The sequence below is a fragment of the Columba livia genome, chromosome 1 (genome assembly GCF_036013475.1).
Source record: "Columba livia isolate bColLiv1 breed racing homer chromosome 1, bColLiv1.pat.W.v2, whole genome shotgun sequence".
Taxonomy (NCBI): domain Eukaryota; kingdom Metazoa; phylum Chordata; class Aves; order Columbiformes; family Columbidae; genus Columba; species Columba livia.
Genome location: NC_088602.1, coordinates 187,817,262 through 187,839,817, shown reverse-complemented (window position 1 = coordinate 187,839,817; position 22,556 = coordinate 187,817,262). Strand labels below are relative to the sequence as shown.

The 22,556-nt window shown below is 36.8% G+C and overlaps 1 protein-coding gene across 9 annotated transcripts in view; it reads left to right on the top strand.

The window, feature by feature from the left end:
* The window catches only part of CADPS2 (calcium dependent secretion activator 2), a 308,892-nt gene that overhangs the window by 121,432 nt on the left and 164,904 nt on the right, over positions 1 to 22,556 (top strand). For all 9 annotated transcript variants that reach the window (XR_010469580.1, XM_065048851.1, XM_065048850.1 and 6 more), the window contains exons 4-6: positions 8,747 to 8,827; positions 12,673 to 12,909; positions 16,176 to 16,297. Coding sequence is in view for 8 of the 9 variants with exons in the window: in XM_065048851.1 (XP_064904923.1) it covers positions 8,747 to 8,827; positions 12,673 to 12,909; positions 16,176 to 16,297 (440 nt within the window). In the remaining variant the exon portion in view is untranslated. The remainder of the gene's footprint in view (positions 1 to 8,746; positions 8,828 to 12,672; positions 12,910 to 16,175; positions 16,298 to 22,556) is intronic.

The window sequence follows — 22,556 nt, the reverse complement described above, 5'->3', positions numbered from 1 at the left end:
TAGTTAAGTCAGCTACATGTAATTATTTGGGAAAAAATGATGGTATGACATTCAAGGTGCTTTTGCTTACTTAATGTGATGCTCATTAACATTTATTACCCTAATTGCATATATTCCCTTTGGTTTCAACACTCCAAAGAAAATCTAATCAGTGCTTAATAAGGCAAGAAAACATTCTGCATGATATTTTAGGAGACTGAGGAGGGTAAGCAAAAGGAAATGGGATTTCCTTCTGCAGCAAGGATAAATTCAGGAAAGTATAAAACACTGTGAGCCCATTTAGGACATAAATATGCATATACCAACAAGGTTTGCATGCTAATCTTTATGTTTTCTTGGATATGGTAATCTTTGTGCAGGGGTGGCAGAGGAGGAGAGTAGAAGGCTTTTTCTAAGGAGGATCAGGACATGAGTCACAGCTCATTTAAGGCCCATCACTTCCTGGTTTGGGTGGATGTGGGAGGGTATTCCCCAGATTCCCCAGCCAGAACCTGAAGGCAACTTGTATTGAAGGAGACAGCCAATATCTGTTTCAGCAAGGTCTGGGGGACAGTGAGAGGGAGAGTAAGAACGCCCATTTCTTTGATCATTTTATTCAGTGCAGTTGGGACCTCCACAGTATTTATGGTAGGCATGTAGATAACTACTTAAGTGCTTTTAATAGCTCTCTGGAGGCTTCTCTGTCTCCTCATTGGTTACCCAAGGAACCTACATTTCTGACATTTATTTGGATGGTAAAATAGGCACTATAGGCTCTGAAGCTTTTTGCACTTACTAGCTGTAGGAAGAACACCCATACAAATAACAGGACAAAAGCTTGAGTGAAAAATAAATAAAAGTTAAACTGTTTTGTGCATAGTTATTAATAATTTTATGGTGGCAAAGCTGGGGTGGAAGGCATTGGACTTACACACTGTGGAAGACAGTACTGTAATGAGTGTGGAGAGTCTGTATTGTCAACACCCCTGAACTACAATATGTGGATGTGGCAACCAAGGTACAGTTAGATAAAATATGTTTACACTATGACATGTTGCAGATCTTAATATTTCCATTCCCATTAGTGAAAAACGGTGCTTTGCAGCCATGTCCTTGATTCATCTGTGGGACATATTTCTAATATTTGGAGTGATTACATCTGTAAATAGTAAGAGGCTGCCGTTATTCTCGATCTTCATCTCTCAGCACAACATGCTTTCCTTGGGTTTTCATCCTGTCCAGCAGAGATGTTTGAATATCGTAGTCTCAACCACTAGGAAGTGCAAACGTGGGTTTTGCCTATTGATCTGTGCAATCCTAATGAATGCCAAGAGAACAAGAGGCAGAAAATCCCATTTTCTGTGATGACACTTTTGACCTGGGCTAACATTTTTTTTCTCTTCTATAATCCGCTGCTGAGCCACTGAATTGGATCTTAACGTGATTCTAATCACATCTAATTCTGGAGTTCAAAGTTAGTACTTGTTGATTTAAAAACAGTGTTCTTCTTAAACAGTCAGTGGGCTCATTCATCATCAGCCCAGGAAACATTTTTCTGTTCTGTAGTAGATATCCAAGGCCTTGTATTAGTGTATTTATGGTGCAGTACTGATATTTTAGAAGGAGGTCTGAGGGGAAGGTTTCTTTTGTTTTCCTTTTGATTGATTCCTAGAGACCTCAAGTGTGCTTTCTGTCTGATTCACTCTGTCTAGGAGAAGTGTTGCATCTTTATTCAACATTTTTATTAATGTCCTGGAGAAGGCAGTATAAGGGAAATCTCTGAGTTTACAGATGATACTGAACTGTTTTGGGTACTCTAATGTTGTTGTAGTTGCAGGGAGCTCCAGAAGGACCTCACAAAACTGCATGGGCAAAAGCTCTAATGCAGCTAAATGTATGATAATACATCAGAGGAGAAATAAACACAGGATGCTGACCTGACCATGGGCAGTAACAACAGCTTTAGAAGGGCACCTTGGGTGTCCTGTGGTGGAATCAGTAGTTCTGTGTGCAACAGTAGCATCGTTTTGCTGCCATACATAATTTTCTTATGCCCATACATTGAGGACTGTGTACACCTTTGGTAATCTCAGGGATATAGCAGAGGTCAATGAGGACAGAGGGTGGCATTGAAAATCATGGAACAGATGCCTGTGGAGGAGAGATTGAAAGGGCTGGAGCTTTTTGGTCTGGAGGTGAGAAGGCTGATGAGGGGGAGTATGGTTGGAGTTTACAAAGTTATGATGGCAGTGGCCAGGATGAATATGAACCTTCTCTCACCAAATGCCACACCACTAGAAACTGGGCCACTCAAGGATGTTTGTAGGAGATTTAACAGAGAGTGTGTTGTGGAGAAGACCATGCATATAGATCAGTGAAAATCCTTGTTGGGATGCTCTACTCTGTCCTCAGCCCATGTAGATAAAAAGAGTGCTGGGGTCTGTTCAGATCCAAATAGGCAAACAAAAGTCTCAGTCTTTATTGTGCAAAAATGCGTTTGCGTTACTTTTCCACGTGTCCTGTTCACAAAATTATAGCTTGAGTCAGTAGATTAAAATGTGCAAAAAATATTGAAGACTACATTTTAATGTGGCTAGGACAAATTTTGAACTGTAATTTTTTTAAATTACAGTCTTTAATAATGATAATGTTAAATAGAAGATATGTATTCCATTTGAATAATCCTTTCAATCTCTTATTAAAGATTGGATTATTCTCTGCTGTTGGAGACATATTTTGGCTAAGGTTGTTTGGCAAGTTTTATGAAGTTAGCAATTAATAAAAGGCGTTTAACATGTTATGGTTTCTCTAAGAGGTTAATAGCAGTCAAATATGAAGGATCATACTTAGGGAAATGGTCATTGAAGTTAAATTGTACATCTGCACGTTGCAATGTAAAATAAACTGTTTCTTGCTAGAGATTTTCTCATTAATATGTAAGTACAGTGAAAGTTTGAGCTGTGTGCATGTATTTCATGTTAAATTTTGAGTGGAGTGGGCTTCATACAAATTTTTAACTATTCCCCTTACATACGTTGTGATCAGCTTGAATACTTGACATATGTACTTCCTTTCATGTTTATTTTTAAGTCTTATTGAAGTTTTTCTTGGAGTTTTTGAAATTGGTAGTCCCTGAATAAACTGAGATCTAATTGTGAGAAACAATTTCTCAGCTGGTACTGAAACACTCAAAACTGCTCTTCAAAGCTTGAATGTAAGGGAATGCCATACCAAATTCTCAGCTTTGATTATTTGAAAACTGCCACAGTGTCCATCCAATGGCTGATTAAAAACGTCCAAGATTTTCAAATTGTGTTTTCACAATCAGTTTTGGGTTTTGAACTTTTAAGTTGTTCTATTGCATTGAATTGATTAATATAATCTTCAGATTTTGCTTGGTTTCTGTTATTTTTATTACAACCATTTTTTACAAATTAATATATAATCAGCATATTTAATGAGTACAAACAACTAGTATAGAAGATCTTTCCTGCCACCTTAATCAGTCATGCATACACAAATCATCATTGAATTCACATAAGCAGGTCCAGAACATTATAAAAATATTTCAGAGAACAAAACCTCTCATGTTTGAGATTGTGCAAAAATCATTGGTTTAGAGTCAGAGATAAGAGTAGTAAGGACAATGGTCTGAAAAACACCAGTATTTGCATCTGCTACACCTGTTGCCTACTTACTTACTGCTTACTTGATTGACAACCAAAATTAACCACTAGGACTTCTCTGGCATTGGCTTTCTCTTCCAGCCTTGCTGCTGAGTGCTATCGGTTACTTCCAGAAATCCATTTTTTCATCATTATGTAATCACAACACTTTTAATCCAAGACCTTTACTCCTTTTGGTATGTTGACAGCTTTCGCCTTGGCTGTCAGTCAGCAGTCAGGGAGGGAACCTGCAGGTCACCTCACATGGGCATCCACAAATATCCTGTCAGCTCAGCAGGGCCCAGACTTGGTTACATGTGGCAAAATAAGGCTATAAAGAAAATAGGAACATTATTGTCAGGTGGGGTGAAAAGACTTTGAATTTTGTGTTGCAGAGATAAGAGCAAGTCCAAAGATACGTGTACTATCAATTTAGTCATTAAGTGCAGAGAAATTTATATCACTATGGGCAGGTAAGTGTACACATTGATGTTACTCTGAATTAGAAGGCTGCAGGTAAACTAACTGAACATTAATAAAATAGTCTCTTGGAGGAACTATCAGTTTGAGCACTTGTGAATGTAGAGAACAGTAACTTGCAGCAGGTCAGTACTCATCCATACTCACTCTGGTCTTGTTCCTTGGGTGAAGGACATCTGATTTACCCTGTAGATAGAGGCGTCCAAATGAGGGCCATGGGCTTTAGTGAAGTACCTCTTTGACAGTATTAGTCCCTATTTTACCTGAAGTTGCTCTTTCACATTAACCACATATTTTGCCAGTGTACCATTTCTCTTTTGCACTGAAAGAAGCAAGCATTTTACAGGCTTTAAAGTAATATATATTTTTAAAAAAACTCATTATTCAAATGAGAAACACAAATAATTCATTTTTTTCCAATGTTTTAAAATATGTAAACATAAATTCATTCAAATGTATTTCTGTTCTGTGCTGTTTAGGCACGCAAATTAAAGAACAGTGTGTCAAGCAAGATATCATGCTGGTGATCCAGATAGTGATTTTTAACTCTGACAAGTTTACAATCTTTCTTAAATGATCAAATAATCGGAGGTGCATAAACTCTGTGCATATTCAAGACAACGAGCAGCATGGCCTCAAGATGAATGAGTGCAGAATCTGATTTAGCCTCTGGTTGTGGCACTTTGCAGCCTGATTGCTGCGAAGTTCATTTTCCAAAGGTTCGGAACTTGGCCAGAGTTGAGCTGATTTTTCACAGATGGGGCCCTGCTAAATCTCAGATCCTTGCTTCAAAGCAAGACGGTGCTAGAGCTCTTTGACGAGATGGTCACCATTTTTCTTATTGTGAATAAAGCTGTGTGTTGTCTTCTCTGGCCTCTTCAGAAGCAATTGAGTGTTTTGGTTGAAATTCTTAAAGGAGAAATTTGGAACAGAAAACTTCAGTCTGTCATTTAGAAGTTGACACATGAGCAACTGAAAACACGCTCTAATAAGAATTGTTGGGCAACTTGCATATTGAGGACATTCCCACTCCATCTCTAATAATAAAGAAGTTTGTAATAAGAATGATTGCCCTTTTCAGAGTGAGAAAAAATAAAGGCAACTTCAAGTATTAATGAATACAAATGTTTTTGAATGAATAGCTTGATGTCTAACGGTGGCAGGTTTATTTTAGAAAGCTGTTTTTTAACAGCATTGGGGGAAAAAAAGGATGATGAGCTACCACTTTTTTTTTCTTTTCAATAAAAAGTAGCTTGTTATTCAGTCAAGCGTAGTCATTCATAGCTACTGAATTTTCTGAAGAAGCTTTTAAAATCCAAACAATCATCTTTACAAAAAGAAAGGGCACAAGTGACAGAGCTGTCTTACTCATTTTCTTACTGGGAATTAACTCTCAAAGGAAGAGTCAGTCTCTGCCTCACTGTTATAAGTTTCAGGGGCCAGATATAAGGCATTTAGGGGAAAGACTGGTTTGCTTGGTCAGGACTTCTAATGTATTTTGCACTAAAAATGGGTCTTTGGTGTCTGTAGAGTCTTCAGTAGTGGGGTCCCCTTCTGCTTAAAATACTAAGTGGTTATGTGTGGTTTAAGGAGCATCCCTGTTGTTGCTGTAGTCAATAAAGAGCCATGCTGTGTAATTACTACCATTGCAGAAAGCTGTAAAGTTTTTATTAAATGGAACCTTTACTTACCAATTACTGATTATTTTTTTAACTGGATTTCAGTTGCAATACTAAAAATCTGAGTTGCTATTCTCTAGTGTTACATACATCTTTTGAGGTCCCTTCCAATCCCAAACATACTGTGATACTGTGATTTATATTAATTTCTGTGCACAGCGTTGTATGCTTTTCTAGTTTTTATTTACAGTTTGGCAATTATTACAGTGGTTGTGATAACTGTGTATGTCTTGGGTAAGGATTTGATCCATGAATAAGGAATTAATGAAAAACGTACACTTAATGTTAACCCTTGCCACCACTTCCCACCCATACAGTGGGTTGTTTTAAGTGTCTTCCCTGTGTAAAAAAGTGGACACAACTCACAAATTCCAAATGCCATGTTTATTTTCAGCAGCTATTGAGTCTTACTGTTGTTGTCACTCCAGATTCAAGAGATACATACAGTACGATTGATTGCACATTCATAATCGCTGAGTGCTTTGCTTCCAAAGTTGTTTTTCATGCAATTTGTTGACTTTAGAATAAAAATAGGTAGAATGACCTTGCATAGAATGTGATACCAAGTTACTGTTTTTCTCATTGTCACTTCATTTTGCATAATGCAAAAACTCTAATATCAACAACTTCTTATTAGAATGACCTACCAGTCATTCTTACCTTGGCTCCTTTCTATAAGTAAAGCAGTGTTCTTCAGTGTTTCACCTCTTCAGCATCTTTCTATACCTTACAAAACATTGTTACATACATTAAGAAAACTATTAAAGTGTGTAAGTATTTCAGGAAGAAGACTGAAGTTTAAAAATAAGTAAGTAGGGAGATCAACACATTTTTAAGTACTCAAGTACAAACAGATAATGGGAAGCAATGTATAGTTAAGGAAAGAACGCTAAGGTTTACAAACAGTTTACACCTTCATTAACTTAAATGTTCATTTCCTGTGTTTTTAAATGGAAAAATAATGAAATAGTCTTTAAACAAAAGCATTTGCCTCTTCAAATGAGTTAATAATAGAAGCAGTGATTTAAGTTAAATATTGACATAGGAAAATTTTTAGTTTCTTTGTGATCTCCCATGCCCTCCTTTTTGTAGAAATAAAAATTCAGTCATCAGAATTATGTTCAAGCAGATATTTTTCAAGCAGTTGCCTGTAATGGGATATATTTTAAAAATAATGTTGACCTTCTCTTAACCCAAAAAGGAAAACAAAATTGTTTCTCATATTGGACATATTTAATGCTGATTAAAGAAAAATAATTACAAAAATTATGTGGTTATAATACAAAGGAAAATAGAAGTTGGAAATATTCTCGGTGACAAGTACACTAACAGGTCTCTTACTCTGTTAAGAAATGGAATAATACAAATTTGGCACTTTATGTGAAATATTGTAACTGTATTCTGAAAACCTAAAATATTTGCTTTTGCCAAGAACACTCTTGCCATTTATGCTCACAGTCAAACTAGGAGCAAATTTACAGACACATCTAACAGGAGAACCCTTCCAGTCTGGAGCATAATCCATTTTCTCTTTAGTTTAAATTTGAGCCTCTTTTGGGGGCACTGATCAGGTTTTGTTCTCTTATTTTCTGGCATCCTGGATCAGTTCCTGCAAGGATCTTGTGTGACGCCAGGTGGCACAGGTGACAGGTTGCAATTGCATGCTGTCATTGCTTCCATAGTAGCAGAGGAAAACTTTTCATCCTTTTGCTAAATGTGGTCAGATTTGCATTATAGATAATGCTGTAATTGACCTGTAAACACTGAATAGTATATTTTAGATTATTCCTTTAAAACAATTGTGTTTTGAAAGAAAAAATGCCTAGTTTTTAAGAGAGCCTTGGTTCAATAACATCTGCTGGATTTAGTTGAGAAGCATTGCAAAGGAGACAGTTTTATGTGTTTGGTCTGATGCACTGAATAGTGAATAATTGTATGTTCTTTAGCCGAAGATCTCATTTAATTAGAGAGCCATTTTTTGCCAGTTTACATTCCTAATCAGTTTAAGGTGTTTTTTAAGTGATGAGCAATTCAGGTATCCTTAAACCTTATCTGTGTACTAAATGCACTGGGGTCATACAAGCCTGTCGCATCATGTGTGTGGTTAGCCCTGGGGACAGAGAGCCGTCCCCTGGGACTCTGTCCTCAGTTGGCATTTATTCAGGTAAGAAGGCAAGTTGTGCCTGATATTTCCTGGAGCATCACCCTTCCTTCCTCTCAACCAGCCACACAGGTCAGTGCATTAAGGTGAAGCCCCACTTCACCTACACTCCGCACCCACTGCCCTTAACAAGTAAACAGGTGAAAAATGAGCTGGGGAGTCTGTTATCTGGTGAAACCCAGCTGTTCTGTTGAGGTGAAGAGATGAGTCCTTCCCATTTAGCTTAGTCATGACTGTTACCTAAGTATGAAAATATTGGAGGCTCAGAAACTGAATGTGCCATGATGTGAGCAATTGGCCAATATTTTGGGAAAACAGCTATTTGAGTGAAGTAATACCATATTTAGAATGCATAGCCACACAGTTTTCTTTCTCTATACCTATATGTTCTTATACAGGAACTCATGGCACCAAAGAGCAGATTTCCTTGCAAACATTTTCTAAGCCAGTCTGTGAGTCTTGTTTTCTGCTTAATGCAGAAATGTTTTCAGCTGCTATTTACATAAGTAAATAATGCTTCTTCTGTTTAGCCTGAGTATTAAAAATTCAAGGGAATGCTGACTACCCTTCGGAGACCCTGACTGCCAGGGGTAACTGGTGACCATTGCATTTCTTTCATATTGGTAAGACTCAAAGCCATGTTTTTGCTTAGTGTTTCACTGATTTTAAGACGAAAAGGATGCAATTCATTTCTGTTTTGATTTTAACTATGTTATTTGCTGCAAAGCTAAAACATGGTGTGTGTTTCTCACAGTTAGCTTTATTTTTGTTCTCTGTCCAAGTTGGATAATGGAGATGAGCAAGCAGCCCAGATCAGACGTGAACTAGATGGACGACTGCAATTGGCAGAACAAATGGCAAGGGTAAGTGGTTGCTTTCATGTACCAAGAACATATCTTCATATAAGACTGAGGGGAACAATATATATTGGGGGTGGGTGTGTGGGTGTGTGTGTGGGTGTGTGTTCACAGTTTTTGATTCTAAAATTAAGCAGATGATGATCTGAAAACAGTCTGGCAGATGCATATTTTTCTGCTCTGGAGTATCTGTGTCAACAGGGGTAGGGAGAAAGCAAAACTTGTTTTTGGGAAGTCGTGTGCTGTGTGACCCTGCCTTTCCTTCATCAGCAAGTGCAGTGGTTTAAGCAAAGGGTATGTTGTTTGTATATTTTGAATCATGCCTTTTGGAACTAAAATAAGTCATTTTTTACATACAAAAGTGCATTATGCTCTGCCTAGAGTATAACCATGATGTTTATGTTTTACTACAGGTTATATGTGACATACTTTTTAAGTATATATAGTATCATTTACACTAATAGATTAAGTTCATAATGGCTATATCGGTATTGCAAGTAACAAAACTATGAGTGAGTCTTGTAGGTCAAATTAATGGTGGCTGGGTAAACTATCCATTTTTTTTTTGTACATTTTAGAAAGCCAAGCCTATTTTTCTCTCCTATAGCTTGTATTTTATTTCAGTGGATAGGGTTATGTCCTTCTATATTACATATCACAAGTGGGATTGGTATTGTCCCTGGTCATATCTTATTAAATTTTGGAGAAAGACTCCTTTTTCACAGAAAGGCAAGTTCAGGCCTCTTCAATCTCCTGTGAAGCCTAGGCTTATAATCAAAGGTGTCCAATAATCCTGTTTGCTTTGTTGCCTTCTTGCCTTTAGCTCCAAAAGTTAAAAAATATTGGAAGCATATATGTTATACTGTGTGTGTGCAGAAATAAGTATATTATATTAATATCAGAGTAACTGTAACACAGTTAAGATTTGCTTCTTTATTTAAAAGGAAAAATAAATCATTTGGGTCTATTAAGTTCATAAATAGCAACTTGGAGGTGTAATCTTCTTAAAAAGCAAAATGCTGTCTATAAAAATTTCAAATTCATTTTAAAGCAAGTGAAAATTATGAGCACTATTTAAACCACGTGAATCTTGTTCATTCTGTCTCTAATGTGCATACGTTGCACATCTGTAGATTTTTTTAAGGAAAACTTTTTTTTTCCATTTTTTACCCAAATCATTACCCAAAAATTCTTATGGTTGCCACAGTGTCAACTACATAGCTTTGCACAGAATAAGGAACTCCATGTCCTTCCTGGTAAATCCAAGTCAGAAATCAGAGTTGTCATACATCTCTTTTAAAGTACTTAAAATGAAGGGTTTTTTTGTAAGGTACTTTGAGAGTTAGTCGTAATTCTGGCAACTGTGAGAATTATTGAGATCATTTAAGCCTAAGCAATAAAATGCTGCAAAACAGGAACTTTGTTCTTAGAGCTCAAAAGCAAGGTTAAAAGTGTTTTGATACTGGATTATGTATTCTGTCTTCTTTGTTGGTAAAGAGTTTTCAGTAATTACCTACCTGTAAGAGAATTATTAAACTGCAGTCTCAAAAGATCAGCCCAGCTCAAGAGAAATTTCTCCATATAGCTTTTTTGTTGTTGTTGAGGTCTCATTCCTGGTTCCTGTAAAAACTTGCAGGTTTTACAAGTTGTCAATTATAAATGAGAAGTTCATTTTAGATGATAATTTAGCCTATTTAATGGAGGCAAGATCTTGAGAAATCTATGAAGAATAAAATTGATTAGGAATTTTCACATCTATTTGCCCATCTGTTTCTTCATATGACTAAATTTAGAGTAGTTGAATTCAACATGTGTGTGATCTAATGGGATTTTCTACCTATTGTAACTGATGCTCTGCTTTTCTAAGATAAATTTTTATGTGATCCTATGAAAACACTACTTGGTGCCTTTTGTCCTTGAGAAATGCATCCTGGAAATCCATTTTAGCACTCTCAGAATCCAGACCTAAAGGCACGTGTGTACATCAGCCTGTTCAGTCTCTCGCATCTGTCCCCAGGGTCTGTTTCACCATGTGTCCCAGTATGTTGCAATCAGATTTCCCAGAACTCCAGTGTTGTGCAGGGATATGTGTTCTTCAGATGATCTGGGCTTTTCAAATCAATGTAATTCCACTGATTGTGCTTATGCACTAAAAAAATAGTGGAGAAACCTCACTATTCTTGTGTGTCTAACTTGTTTTAAATGTTATGTGCTATAGCAATTTGCTACAAATTCACCATCTTAAAAAAAAGCGAATAAAAGGTTAGGGGGAGTAGGAGAAGGGAAATTCGTAGACCTTAGAGTTTTCATGGAGGATCTTCACCCTTGTTTTGGGAGGGAGAGAAGAGGCTACATACATTCAAGTTTTACAGAAATAAAGGCTTCCTTATATTCCAATAGCGCTGTCTTAAATCATGGAAAATTATAGTCATAAAAAATACACAGCAAAAGGCATTGTAAAAATTTTCCTCAGCTTTTACATTGGGGGGGAAAAATCTTCTTAACAAGAAGAAAGATCTTTTAACTTCATAATAACAGCCTGTCTTCTCTGTCTTCTGTATTGGCATATTATTATTTGAATGATCTTCACAGGATAAGGCGTGGTTTGAAAAACACTCTAAAGTGGGGATTTTTTGGCTAGAGTACCTTGGACCTTACCCTGTGTTTGTAGTTTCTAACTGTAAATGACTTTTTTTAAATCTTTTTTTTTTTCTTTTTTTTTTTTTTTTCAATCTGTACTATACTGGCTCTGCGATGCTTTAATGAGCCAGACCACTGCGCTTGCTGCAGGTGTTTTGGGTCACAGTCAACTTGCTTGCTCTTCATTATTGAAACAAAATCAACTGTAAAGGTTTTAATGTAAAAGATTTTTATGATACTCTTTTTAACACCTAACAGTAAAATATGTCTGGTTTAGGAGCAAGGTGCCTATCTTTGCAGATAATTCTTGGGGAGCAGTGTTTGTTTCTCATTTATATGTAAAACATATATTTTAGAAGAATTTGCATTTTTGTTTAATTTTAAATGACACATTTTTCTAAACTGCCCTATATTCAACATCAGAGGAGAAACTGTGCGAAAAATTGGCTCTGTGTGTGTTCATATACGCATTATACATGTTCATATATTCCCTTTTTGTTATAAACACAATATTTAAACACTATTATCTAACTCCTACAGAGGAAAAAAGTTACTTTTAAGTTCTCTCTAACATGTTTAAAATAATCCCATGTTTAATAATTCAGTATTACTTTGAAAATGAATGACCTGTTATTAGAAATAAACAGTGACAGGAATTTCATGTCATGTTTGAAGTTTAACAGTTTTATGTTAGAAGCATGAATGTGATTGGCTTATCATGGGAAATAGATGAAGTAACAAAATTGTTAGTGTAGAATTGTCAATTTATGAAATATTTTAAGGTAACATTCAAGACATATTGTCAGTTGATACACTTAAAACATGAGTATTAGAAATACCTAAGCTGTACATATTCAGCTTGGGTTTATGGTTGGATGATTCAGGGGGGGAGGGAGTGGCAAGAGATTCTGTGATTCTGTAAATGACCCTTTATTTATTTTGTCATGCTCAAAGACATATTTTGTCTACTATATTTAAGGAATAAGATGGAATTCTCAATTCAAATTACATTTCTTGTCAAACTTAACTGTATTTATGGAATGGGATTAGCCTTCCTATTATTGTTTTGAAGATATAAAAATCTTCTACTGGATTTAGGACTTTTATTTTTATTAAATATCTCTTAACTGAGAGCAAATCTGTAAATTAACATAACGTATAATGTGGGATGATTTATTTTCCTCCCTAACTTTTAAAATATATCTTCCAAGGAAAGAAAATTCCCAAAATTCATAACAAGAGAAATGGAGAACATGTACATAGAAGAGTTGCGGTCTTCGGTGAATTTGCTGATGGCAAATTTGGAAAGTCTTCCAGTGTCTAAAGGTGGGCCGGAATTTAAACTGCAGAAGTTAAAGCGATCACAGAATTCTGCATTCTTGGACATAGGAGATGAAAATGAGGTTCAGCTGTCAAAGTCTGATGTGGTCCTCTCCTTCACATTAGAGGTAATCACGTATTTCAGAGAAAACTTGTTGAGAGTTTAAATTACTAGAAAATCTATAGCTTGATACTTTTTTTGTTATTAGTCCTTCCTTGGTAATTTTAAAATTTTATGTAAAAGAAGTAAATGATCCTTTGTCTCTTCAATAATTAGGAGTTAGAATACAGTTATATGATGCATTTTCCTCTTGCAGCAGTACTTGCATTTGGGCCCACAAAGCAATGTGGGCAGTTGAATCTCCCACACAAATGTAACTTCAGACAAATTCCAGTACGTTAAATACTTAAGTATACTTTTGAAGGTAATAATGAAATACTGTTGTTATCAGGAACAGAGAAATGGCTCATCCCACTGTGTGCAGTTTTAATATTACTAGCTAATAATGGAAAAGCACAGCATCAGCTTTCAAAGAGTATTAAGATCCATCATTCTATACACTGAAAAGTATTATTTCATCAAGCATGTCAAACTGGAGTGCAGGCCTCAGTACTGAAGTATATGATAAAGTAGTTTTATACATCCTGTGCCTCTCCAGCATGTGTGCTGTGTCTTCCTCAAATGGAATACCAAGCCTGGAGTAGTCCGTAAATAGCAATAAGAAAGAGTAGTTCTGAAGCACCTAAAAAAGGACCTGAAAAACTTTGTTAATAATGTTTCCTGTCTTTGAGAAAGTTTTCTTGTTGTGGGACATAAGAAGAAGAAAAGCTTTCTCTGTGCCTCTAGAGAGAAATATGAAGTATGTAGTAAAAATGATGTGATATTTTGGGGGAAAAGCACAGTAAAAGATTGTAACAACCAAAAAATGAAAACAGACAGGAAATATAATTTCTGATAAATCTGGAACAGTTTTGCTTTGTTTACAGCCCTTCCCCTCACACCAGAAATGTAGACTACTAGGTCTGTTGAACTTAGCTCTTTTGCTTTTTTTTTCCCCCATCACTGATGAGGAAAACACACAGATGTTCTGCAAGGTTACTAATTTACAGTTCATTCTGTGTGAGGCAAAGAATTAGTGTGTTGTTCTACATGTAGCAGCTTTTAGTAGGGCAAATTTTCATTTTAAACATGGTGTTACTCACATAAGTTGAGTTTCTTGATGGACAAGTATGTGCGTCTTACTCTTGGGAAGCTAAATCTCAGAGGATATAAGGGCAAAAGGAAACAGCTGAACTGAAACTCAGCCTGAAAATATGGAAGAACTGCTCTACAGACACATGACTGAACAGGAAATCTATAACATGTCTAAACACTAGGACAAAGCATGAGAACTTGATGAAAATATTTGGGGGTGGTGGCAGGAGAGGGGAAGTGGCCAGGGTTTATGCTGCCACTGCTTGTTGTTGTTAAGACAGAACAACAAAAGGTGTGATTAACGTTTATAATGTTCTGGTGGGAATGGGCCGTGTTGACTAAGAGATACCCCTGCACATCACTGCAAGCAACAGTGGCCAGTTTTGCAAGTTGGATGTTTCCTCAAATAGCCTGTTTGTAGAAATTTGTAAAACAAATAAAATATCAATATAATAGAAGACTTAATCACTTGTGTTCTTCAGCTGTTGGAAAGTTTTAGAATTAGACAAGCAATGTTTAGGAAGCTGTTTATCAGCTAATGAGCTAGTAAATCAGCTAGTGACAGTTTTCTGCCTAATGAAATGCAACTCTTCTCCGTTACCAGAATTCAAAATTGCTACCATAGGCAAATGTCGTGTGCAATTAAACTAGAAATTCAAGGAAAAGAAGTATCAACATAAAAATGAATAAACATGAAGTCTGCAGTCAACAAGGACGTAGGTTTGGTGTGTGGAAAGACCATATAGGCAGTATTAGCTAGAAGGATCTCTAGTGCCGTCTCGCAGTGATCATTGATCACTTTGGTAACTGCTTGAATTCCTGAACCACAAAAGACAGAAAAGAGAGATGATTATGTCATTCTTCCTGAATTGTTGTTATTATTTATAAAGCATAACAGGCAGTTGATAATTTATGAGTAGTGTAAAAATGTTCTAAATGATCAACGACTGTCATCTCACTGTAATATCACCAAGCTAGCAATTTTACAAGACATGTCTATTACTAAGGTTCTGGGAGTTCTAAAGTACAAAGGATTTTACAGCTAGGGGCAAAGTCTGGCTTAACATACTTGAATTGAAATAAATTGGCAAATATGTAAACAGTTTAACAGCAAAATATTATAGTAGCTGCTTACTGAACTAATGAAACCAAAAGTAGTCAATACTTTTGTCACCTTTAAAACAATCAAACAAATATTGGTTTTGGTATATAGTTCAGTTGAGGACAGCTTCTCCACTGATTAAATGGACTACATGTTACCCAGTTTCTTCTCATAGGCCAAAATGGGTCTGGAAAGGAAAGCAGCTTTTCCAAAGCAAGCAAGGAAACCTGACTTTCTTCTCAATCTTTTCTGAATTAGAAACATCTGAAGTGTAAAAGTTCCAATAATTTCACACTGTGACAAACCGTAAGATTTAGAAAAGGTGGAGAACATTTGAAGTAGGACGCATTTGGCTCTTTGGAGCTATAACTGAGTAGTTTAGAGGAGCTGAAAACCTTTTGGATCTGCCAAACTCAGAATTTCCCTGGTGAAGGAATTTCTCAGGGCACAGCTGGTATACGTGTGTTTTTTCCCTTTCTTTTCCCCCCCATCCTCATATGTATGCTGAACCTGACTGCAAGTACTGAGATGGGAGAAGGAAAAGGGATAGAGAGTGGGGAAAAATTACAGAGGCTGATAGGGATGCTCTGACCTGCCCCCTGCTCAGCCCAACACCAAGTCGCTTCTGAGATTCAAGGGTTGCAGCCTCCAGAGTCACAGCACTGGGTTACCCTTTCAAGATGTGATCAGTGTACTTACTTGTTTAGAGCCTGACTTAGTAGCCTGTTCCTTCTATAAATACTTACTTAGATGACTGCTTAAAAGATACATTTCCTCACATATTAAGATTTAGAATTATATTTAGACGTTAGTCTCCAATTCAACCAACAGCATTTAAATTATGTTTGGAGTGAATTTTTGGTTGTTGTCCAAGTAGAAACAGAGGAAAAATTTCAATTCCTACTATATGTTGTTGAAAGTGGAAAAAGAAGGCAAAATCAAAACTCTTCTCTGTGAAAATATGAGTGAGGTTTGGGGACTTTTTTCTTGTTTTTTTCTTTTTTTTTTTTTTTTTAACCAGTGTGGAGCTTGGTACTGTAATAGCTGTGCTGTGTAATGTTTTCGGAAGGATAAACTATTTGCTTTCTTTTCCTCAGATTGTTATAATGGAGGTACAAGGTTTAAAGTCAGTTGCTCCCAATCGAATTGTCTACTGCACCATGGAAGTCGAAGGGGGTGAGAAGCTTCAGACAGACCAAGCAGAAGCTTCCAGGCCACAGTAAGCTGCTCTGCTGTTGCTGCATCCAGCATCTCTTTCCTTCATATCATAGGATAACCTAACTAAGTATCTTTACAGTTTTTACTATCAGTTTAGTACTAGGTGACATTAAGCTTTTTTTTTACTGGGTAGCTATCTTAAATACTTTCTGAAAAATGAAAATACAAGTAATAGTTACTTATGGAAAAGTAAGTACAAAGTGTTAATGCTGTCCAAATAAGTGCCATTGAGAGCTAGAGACTGCAGCATTGTGTTCTTGCCTTCATCCTCTGAAAATACAAACTTCTCAATAGATGTTAGCCTGAGGTAATTTTATGTATTCTAGGTTAATGTGCAGGTGGCCTTGTGGAGTGTAACTTGTACAATTGGTGGAAAATCAATACTCAGTAATCAATCTTGACAAAGCTTACTCACCTGCTGAGGCTATTTCTTTTTAAATTATAGGATCCACTTCTTTCAATTAATTTTGAGGGAAGCAGTCAGCAAACTGACTTGGAGAGGGAAAACATCATGCCATCTGTAGTTGAACCACTCAGAGTGGCAGAGAGGAAGAAGATTAAGTGTGGTTTTTGGTTGATTTGTTTGACCTTACACGCTGACTTCAGACACTTTTCTCTCTGTTAAAATGTCATTTGGAATCTTTTGTAGATAACTTTCCAGATAGCGAGTTGGGGTTTTACTGGCACCATAGTGTGCCTTGTGAAAAACAATTTAAAAATTGCAGTTGTTACAGTATCTAAGAAAACATCTTCAACAGAGTTGGCGTGGTAGTTTCTGTTCCATTCAGACCACAAATACGAACTGCTGTTAGACAAAATTATAAGGACAGAGTTTTATCTGTCTCTTCTGGGGTTGGGAGGAGGCAATCTAATTTTGTGGACTTTCTCCTAGTTGCAGCAAATTTCATTGGCAAGTAAGCCAGCAGCCTACTGCAGTAACATATTCAGACAGCTTTGCAGAACTCATAAGTATGTGGGACAAGATGTAAAATTCACTTGTCACAGTCCCTGGCTGTGTTCCTTCTCCAGGGCGTAGGAATGCTCAGTCTTATCGCTTGCATGTAGTATGTGAGGAACGTCTAAAAGCAATGATGGTGTAAAAGACACACAGATACATGCATTGAAACGAGGTCATAAGTGGGCATACAACATCACCTCCTAATTTGTGGAACTGTTGGTGCATTCTCTGGTGGCTCAGGGTCCCGTGAGAGTCACAAGGCTTTCTCACGGAGAACACATCTCCAAACTGTGCTGTCTCTTCAAACTCAAGAGTTGCTCTCACACTGTTTCCTGTAACAAGTGCCGCCAGCCTTTGCCAGCTGTCACAGTCAAGGTTCCCATTTCTCCTGATGGTGTGCCTCTCTTTTTCTTCACCCTTGAACTTGTTAGCTTCTGTTTTAAGTGTTTGATTAACCCTTGATGTCATTGGTATAGGTCTTCTAATCTACCTAAATCAGCTAGAATACACAAATTATTGAATATCAGGCACATTCATTCTCCTTCCAGAAAAGTTTGTAAATGTTGAGGGTTTTGTTTCTCTCTAGCTGTTTCCAGATACGGTGAGCAAAACATGCTGGAGATGGTCCATGGTCAGTTCATGGTTTACCTATTACACACAAAGGGCTGCAGGTTAAGGTAGAGGTTATAAAACCAATCAGAAGGTATACGTTGTATACATACATACCGTAAAAGTTAGTAACAGATTAGTTGATTTTTCTGCCTTTCAAAGTAGAAAATTTATGAAAAGGAACTTCCGGAATTGATAGAGTCAACAGGAGAACAACTGGAGTGTTTCTAGGAAAAGGGCTAATGTTAGGATCTGCTCTGAGATTGTAAACTGATTTAGTGGATTTCAGGCTCAATAGGTATGAGTTAATAGAATATGGGAATAAGACAGGTTATAGGCTATTCCATACAAGTTATGTTGTCTAAACCAAATTCACATGGATTTGTATGGAAAAAAATTATGCATTTTTAGAAAGTGGATGATTGAGAGACACCCTGAACCTGCTGTCCTACAAAGCAGTGTAATTTGAAGGGACATGGCTGATGGAACTCTAAAGCCTATATGGTTCTTGTGCTCTTCTGAGTTGTTTCATTTCTGGCAAGAGTAATTATGAGACATTGGCACACAGTATGATTATGAGCATATAGAGACATGCAGTTTATGAGCATATGGAGACGTAGTTTGAGGCAATGGAAGAGAGTATTAAATTAGACAAGCATGAAATTAGGTAATCGCAGGCAAACAGTAAAGAAGATGCAGGCAGCTGCCTATGGAATGGGAGATCCTTTATTCCACTGTTTAATTTTTCTGTTCGAGCCAAATCAGGTTTTCCTGACAGTAGCAATATTGCTTTTTTTTGGTGGGTGGCAGCGGTAACTAAGAGGGCTTGGCAGAGTCTAACCAGAAAATTGCGCTGATAGAAGAGAGCCTAGGAAATACTTCATAGGCAGGGGGGAATCCCCATGTCTCAGAAGACTTAAGGTTTGTCTCTTTTCTCTCTCCTATCCCAACCTGTGCCCAGTCCTTCTAAGATCTTTCTTACTTTTCTGATGAACACAACCCTTGCTCCATGCAGTCACCTGCCCCCTCTTGCCCCCCTGCTTCTTCCAGCACTCATCACTGTTTTCTGATAGGGACTTGCCAGGGTGATGGTGGGGGTCAGTCACTGGGCAAAGGGTTGGATGTTCTCCTGCAAAGAGGAGATGCGAGAAGAGGTTCTCTCCTCCTGTTAATGTTAGTAATGCTACCACTACTGGGAAGAGAGATGCCTCCTTTCCCCCTCAGTCCTTTGACAGCAATGGGCAAAGTCATGCTAAGTAGAGGCCAGTGACCAGCTGGGCAAGCACAACCTCTCCATCGCTTTTCTGATCCAGGAAAAACAAGCTGTCGGCTGCCCTAGGCTACTGCCTACTTTACCTGCTGCTGGAGCTGGCTCCATACTGGGTTAATTTTTGGTACTGTCATTCTGATACAAAGGAAAATAATCAATGAGGCTGGAGAAGAAAACATAAAAATCATAGGGAAAAAAAAAGACTCAAGAACAGTAGTTCAGCTCAGCTCTTCACATCACTAGCAGTAATATATTTGCACTGACAAATCCCAGATAAATGGGAACATAACTTCAGATTTTATATAGGACGTGCAGCTAGAAAAGGGTAGCAATGCTTTCATACTAAGTGCCGAATGAGACAGTGATGAAAACTGAATGATTACCGCCAGCCTGCTGTGGGAGACTGCCAGCAAGAGCTCCAAATCATGTGCTTGTCACATACATTTTCTGTAGTTGGTTTATAATTTTGAACTGGTAGCTACGTTTGTGAAAAGAAGCAGTATAAAGAATTATTTATACCTGTTTTTTTTATCTGTGAAACATCAGTGTATGCAGTGCAATGCTACTGCTTAGTCAGAAGCTTGAAAAGCTTTGATAGTGAAAAGGAGAAAAAGAGATACTCGGACAGATTCTTCAAAGTGGAGTGCAAGTTGGTGTGACTTTAGCATGGACATTAATGGAAGCATGAAGCAAGTGGAGCCTTAATTCAGGATTTATCCACTATTCCAAAATGCTGAATATTTTTTCAATTATTTTAATGAATATTTATTTAAATATTCCCCTGAATCCCTGAATGCTTCCACAAGAGTAACAAGGAAATTAGGAGCAATTCTCTTTCTTAAAAGGGAAAGACCTAATCAGAGTCACAGAGAGGATAGCACAGTTTTATCCTGACAGTTGGTCAGTAAGAAATATCTTCTGGTTTCTTATTATTTTTAACACCTGTGTGCCTTCTCTCTGAATAATAATGCTATGAGTTTATATTGAAGTGCTTCATTTCCTTAACAAACTAAATAAAGCACTGTCTGTGTGTATGTTACTGAGTAGCTAATGGTCATTCTAAAATTCAAATGCCGTACAACAATATAGTTTAATTGAGCTTAAGTCATGGGCAATTTTACAAACAAATTAGTTATACAGTTTCACATGCAAACCCTATGCATTTTTTATTACTGCCTGTGAAATATTTCTTCATTCCTTCCAACTGTTTCCTGCCTTTTAGCCCTGCTGAAAATCCCTCCAACATAGCCTGTGACCTTTTCTGCCAGAGATCAGTCAGCAGAGGCTTCAGAGGACCCCTTCAGTTGCATGGAGCTTTGCATAACTTTGTTGCTGTGGTGCCACAGGGGGTCATCTTGCAAAATCTAGTGCTAATTTCATTTTTCAAATGTTACTGATGTGCATTAGTTTTCAGTCTTGTGGAGTCTGCTCTCCATATGTTTTCTTATAGTTGATTTTTATTCATTCTGAATATTAAATAATGTAATTTCTTAAAAGTGTCACATTTTGGATATGTATAATCATGCCTAAAGAGAAGAGATAGGAATACGCTATCTTTTATCACTACAAGTGATACTCTCTTGTCATATATTTATGACATAGTAAAAAGATCATATCTTGCATGATGAGAAGATTTTAAAGGAGCTAGGATATTCTTCATGTAAACAAGACAAATAAGTTTATCATATTTTACTCCCAGTGATTGCCTAACCTTATAAAATGAGATATTATGTATTAGAAGTTTGTGAAGAATGTCTGATAAAATATCTGACCAGAGGAAGCAGGGAAGTTGAGTGAAGACTGTACAAATAGAATACATGCTGCTCACGTTATTTTTATCCAATATCCTCCCATCGTTAATTCCAGCTGACCAACTCTCCTTACGCTGTGGGGGGGTTTCATTTGTTTATCTGGGTGCTCTTTTTGTTGAAATTAGTATATTTGCACTTTGGATTTTTACAGGGGGATGAGACTGCACTTTCATAATGCCTGATCTAACCATGCTTAGCTTGGTGTTCATATGCTTACTATTATATCTTCTGTGTATAAAGTATCTTTAGAATTTAACTCCTTAAACCATGTCTTGTAGTTGATAGATTTCTCCTGTTCTTTTGACTTTAAACTCTGGAATTCATTTCTTACAGATAAGTGCAGTGAAATTCAGCGTTGATCTCACAGAAGATAACAAAGTAGAAATATTCAGCCTATTTTTAGCATCGAGACTTATTTTTGTAGAACATAAATGTATTTTATGCAACATTTACAAAAGCAAGGCTGAATGTGAGAGAACCTCTGTGAATTATTAGTAAGACCATTTCAAAGGCTAAAGCCTTACAGACATAATTATGTCAATGTGGACAATGTAGAAAATTTAGTGAAGGTGAGCGTAATCCTTTAATAAGTATTTTGGAATTTAGGGAAGCCAGTGGGGACATAACAGGAAACAAAGTGTGTCTGCTTTTATAAACTAGGTATGATTGAGTTGCATACTTATTATTATCCTTTGCTCTAAGATTCATCATTATATCTCTAAAGTATAGATTCCATCATGGATTTCATATTGTCCTGTGTCAGAAAAGCTTTCTTTTTTGGATTGTCATGATTGGAGCAATTTACAAAACAGGATGGAAGAAATTACCTTTCAAAAAATTGGATGCTATGAGCAAATAACATGTATGCCTGTCCAGTATCTGGCTTTGAATAGGAAAAAAAGAAATTGCGAGTACAAAATTATCTGATGTTTTCTTGGTTCCACAAAGGAAAAGATGGAGAAGAAAAAAATGCACATTTATCCCAGCCTATGTTCTAGATTAACTATGGAAGAGTTTCACAAAAGGAATATGGATTCAGGTGAAAATGTACATGACAATTTTATTCAATTATTCTTGATGCCTGATCAATTGCTTCCTCCTTTAAAGAAAAGAAATAATACCTAATCAGCTCGAATATAAAGAGCAATATGGTAGCTACAAGAAAAAGATACAGGTTTTCTAAAATAAGTAAGTTTCTATGCTGTGTTCTGCCATTGATTACTATTTTACATTGCTTAAGAGATTTGCCACCTTTGTTATTGCAGAGAAGCATGAATCATAGCAAGCTCTTAATATTAAAAGAAATTTTAAACTTGACTGGGTAATAATCTGAGCAACTTGATTTTAAGTGGACACACACTGAGCAGGGTTTGAACTAGATGACCTCCAGAGGTTCCTTCCAGCCTAAGTTTTGCAGTGATTCTATGATTAACTCCCAGATTGTTCTCTCATAAGTCTGTCTGCCTAAGGGACTTGTGAAAACCACTGCTGTTAGAAGGGAATACTGACTTGTCAGATCAAGACAAGTGTGGCATGGAATAAATTGGGATGAGAGGAGGAAGGATATAATTAAAGGTGATTGTAATCTCTACTCTATTTGGATAGTTAGTAA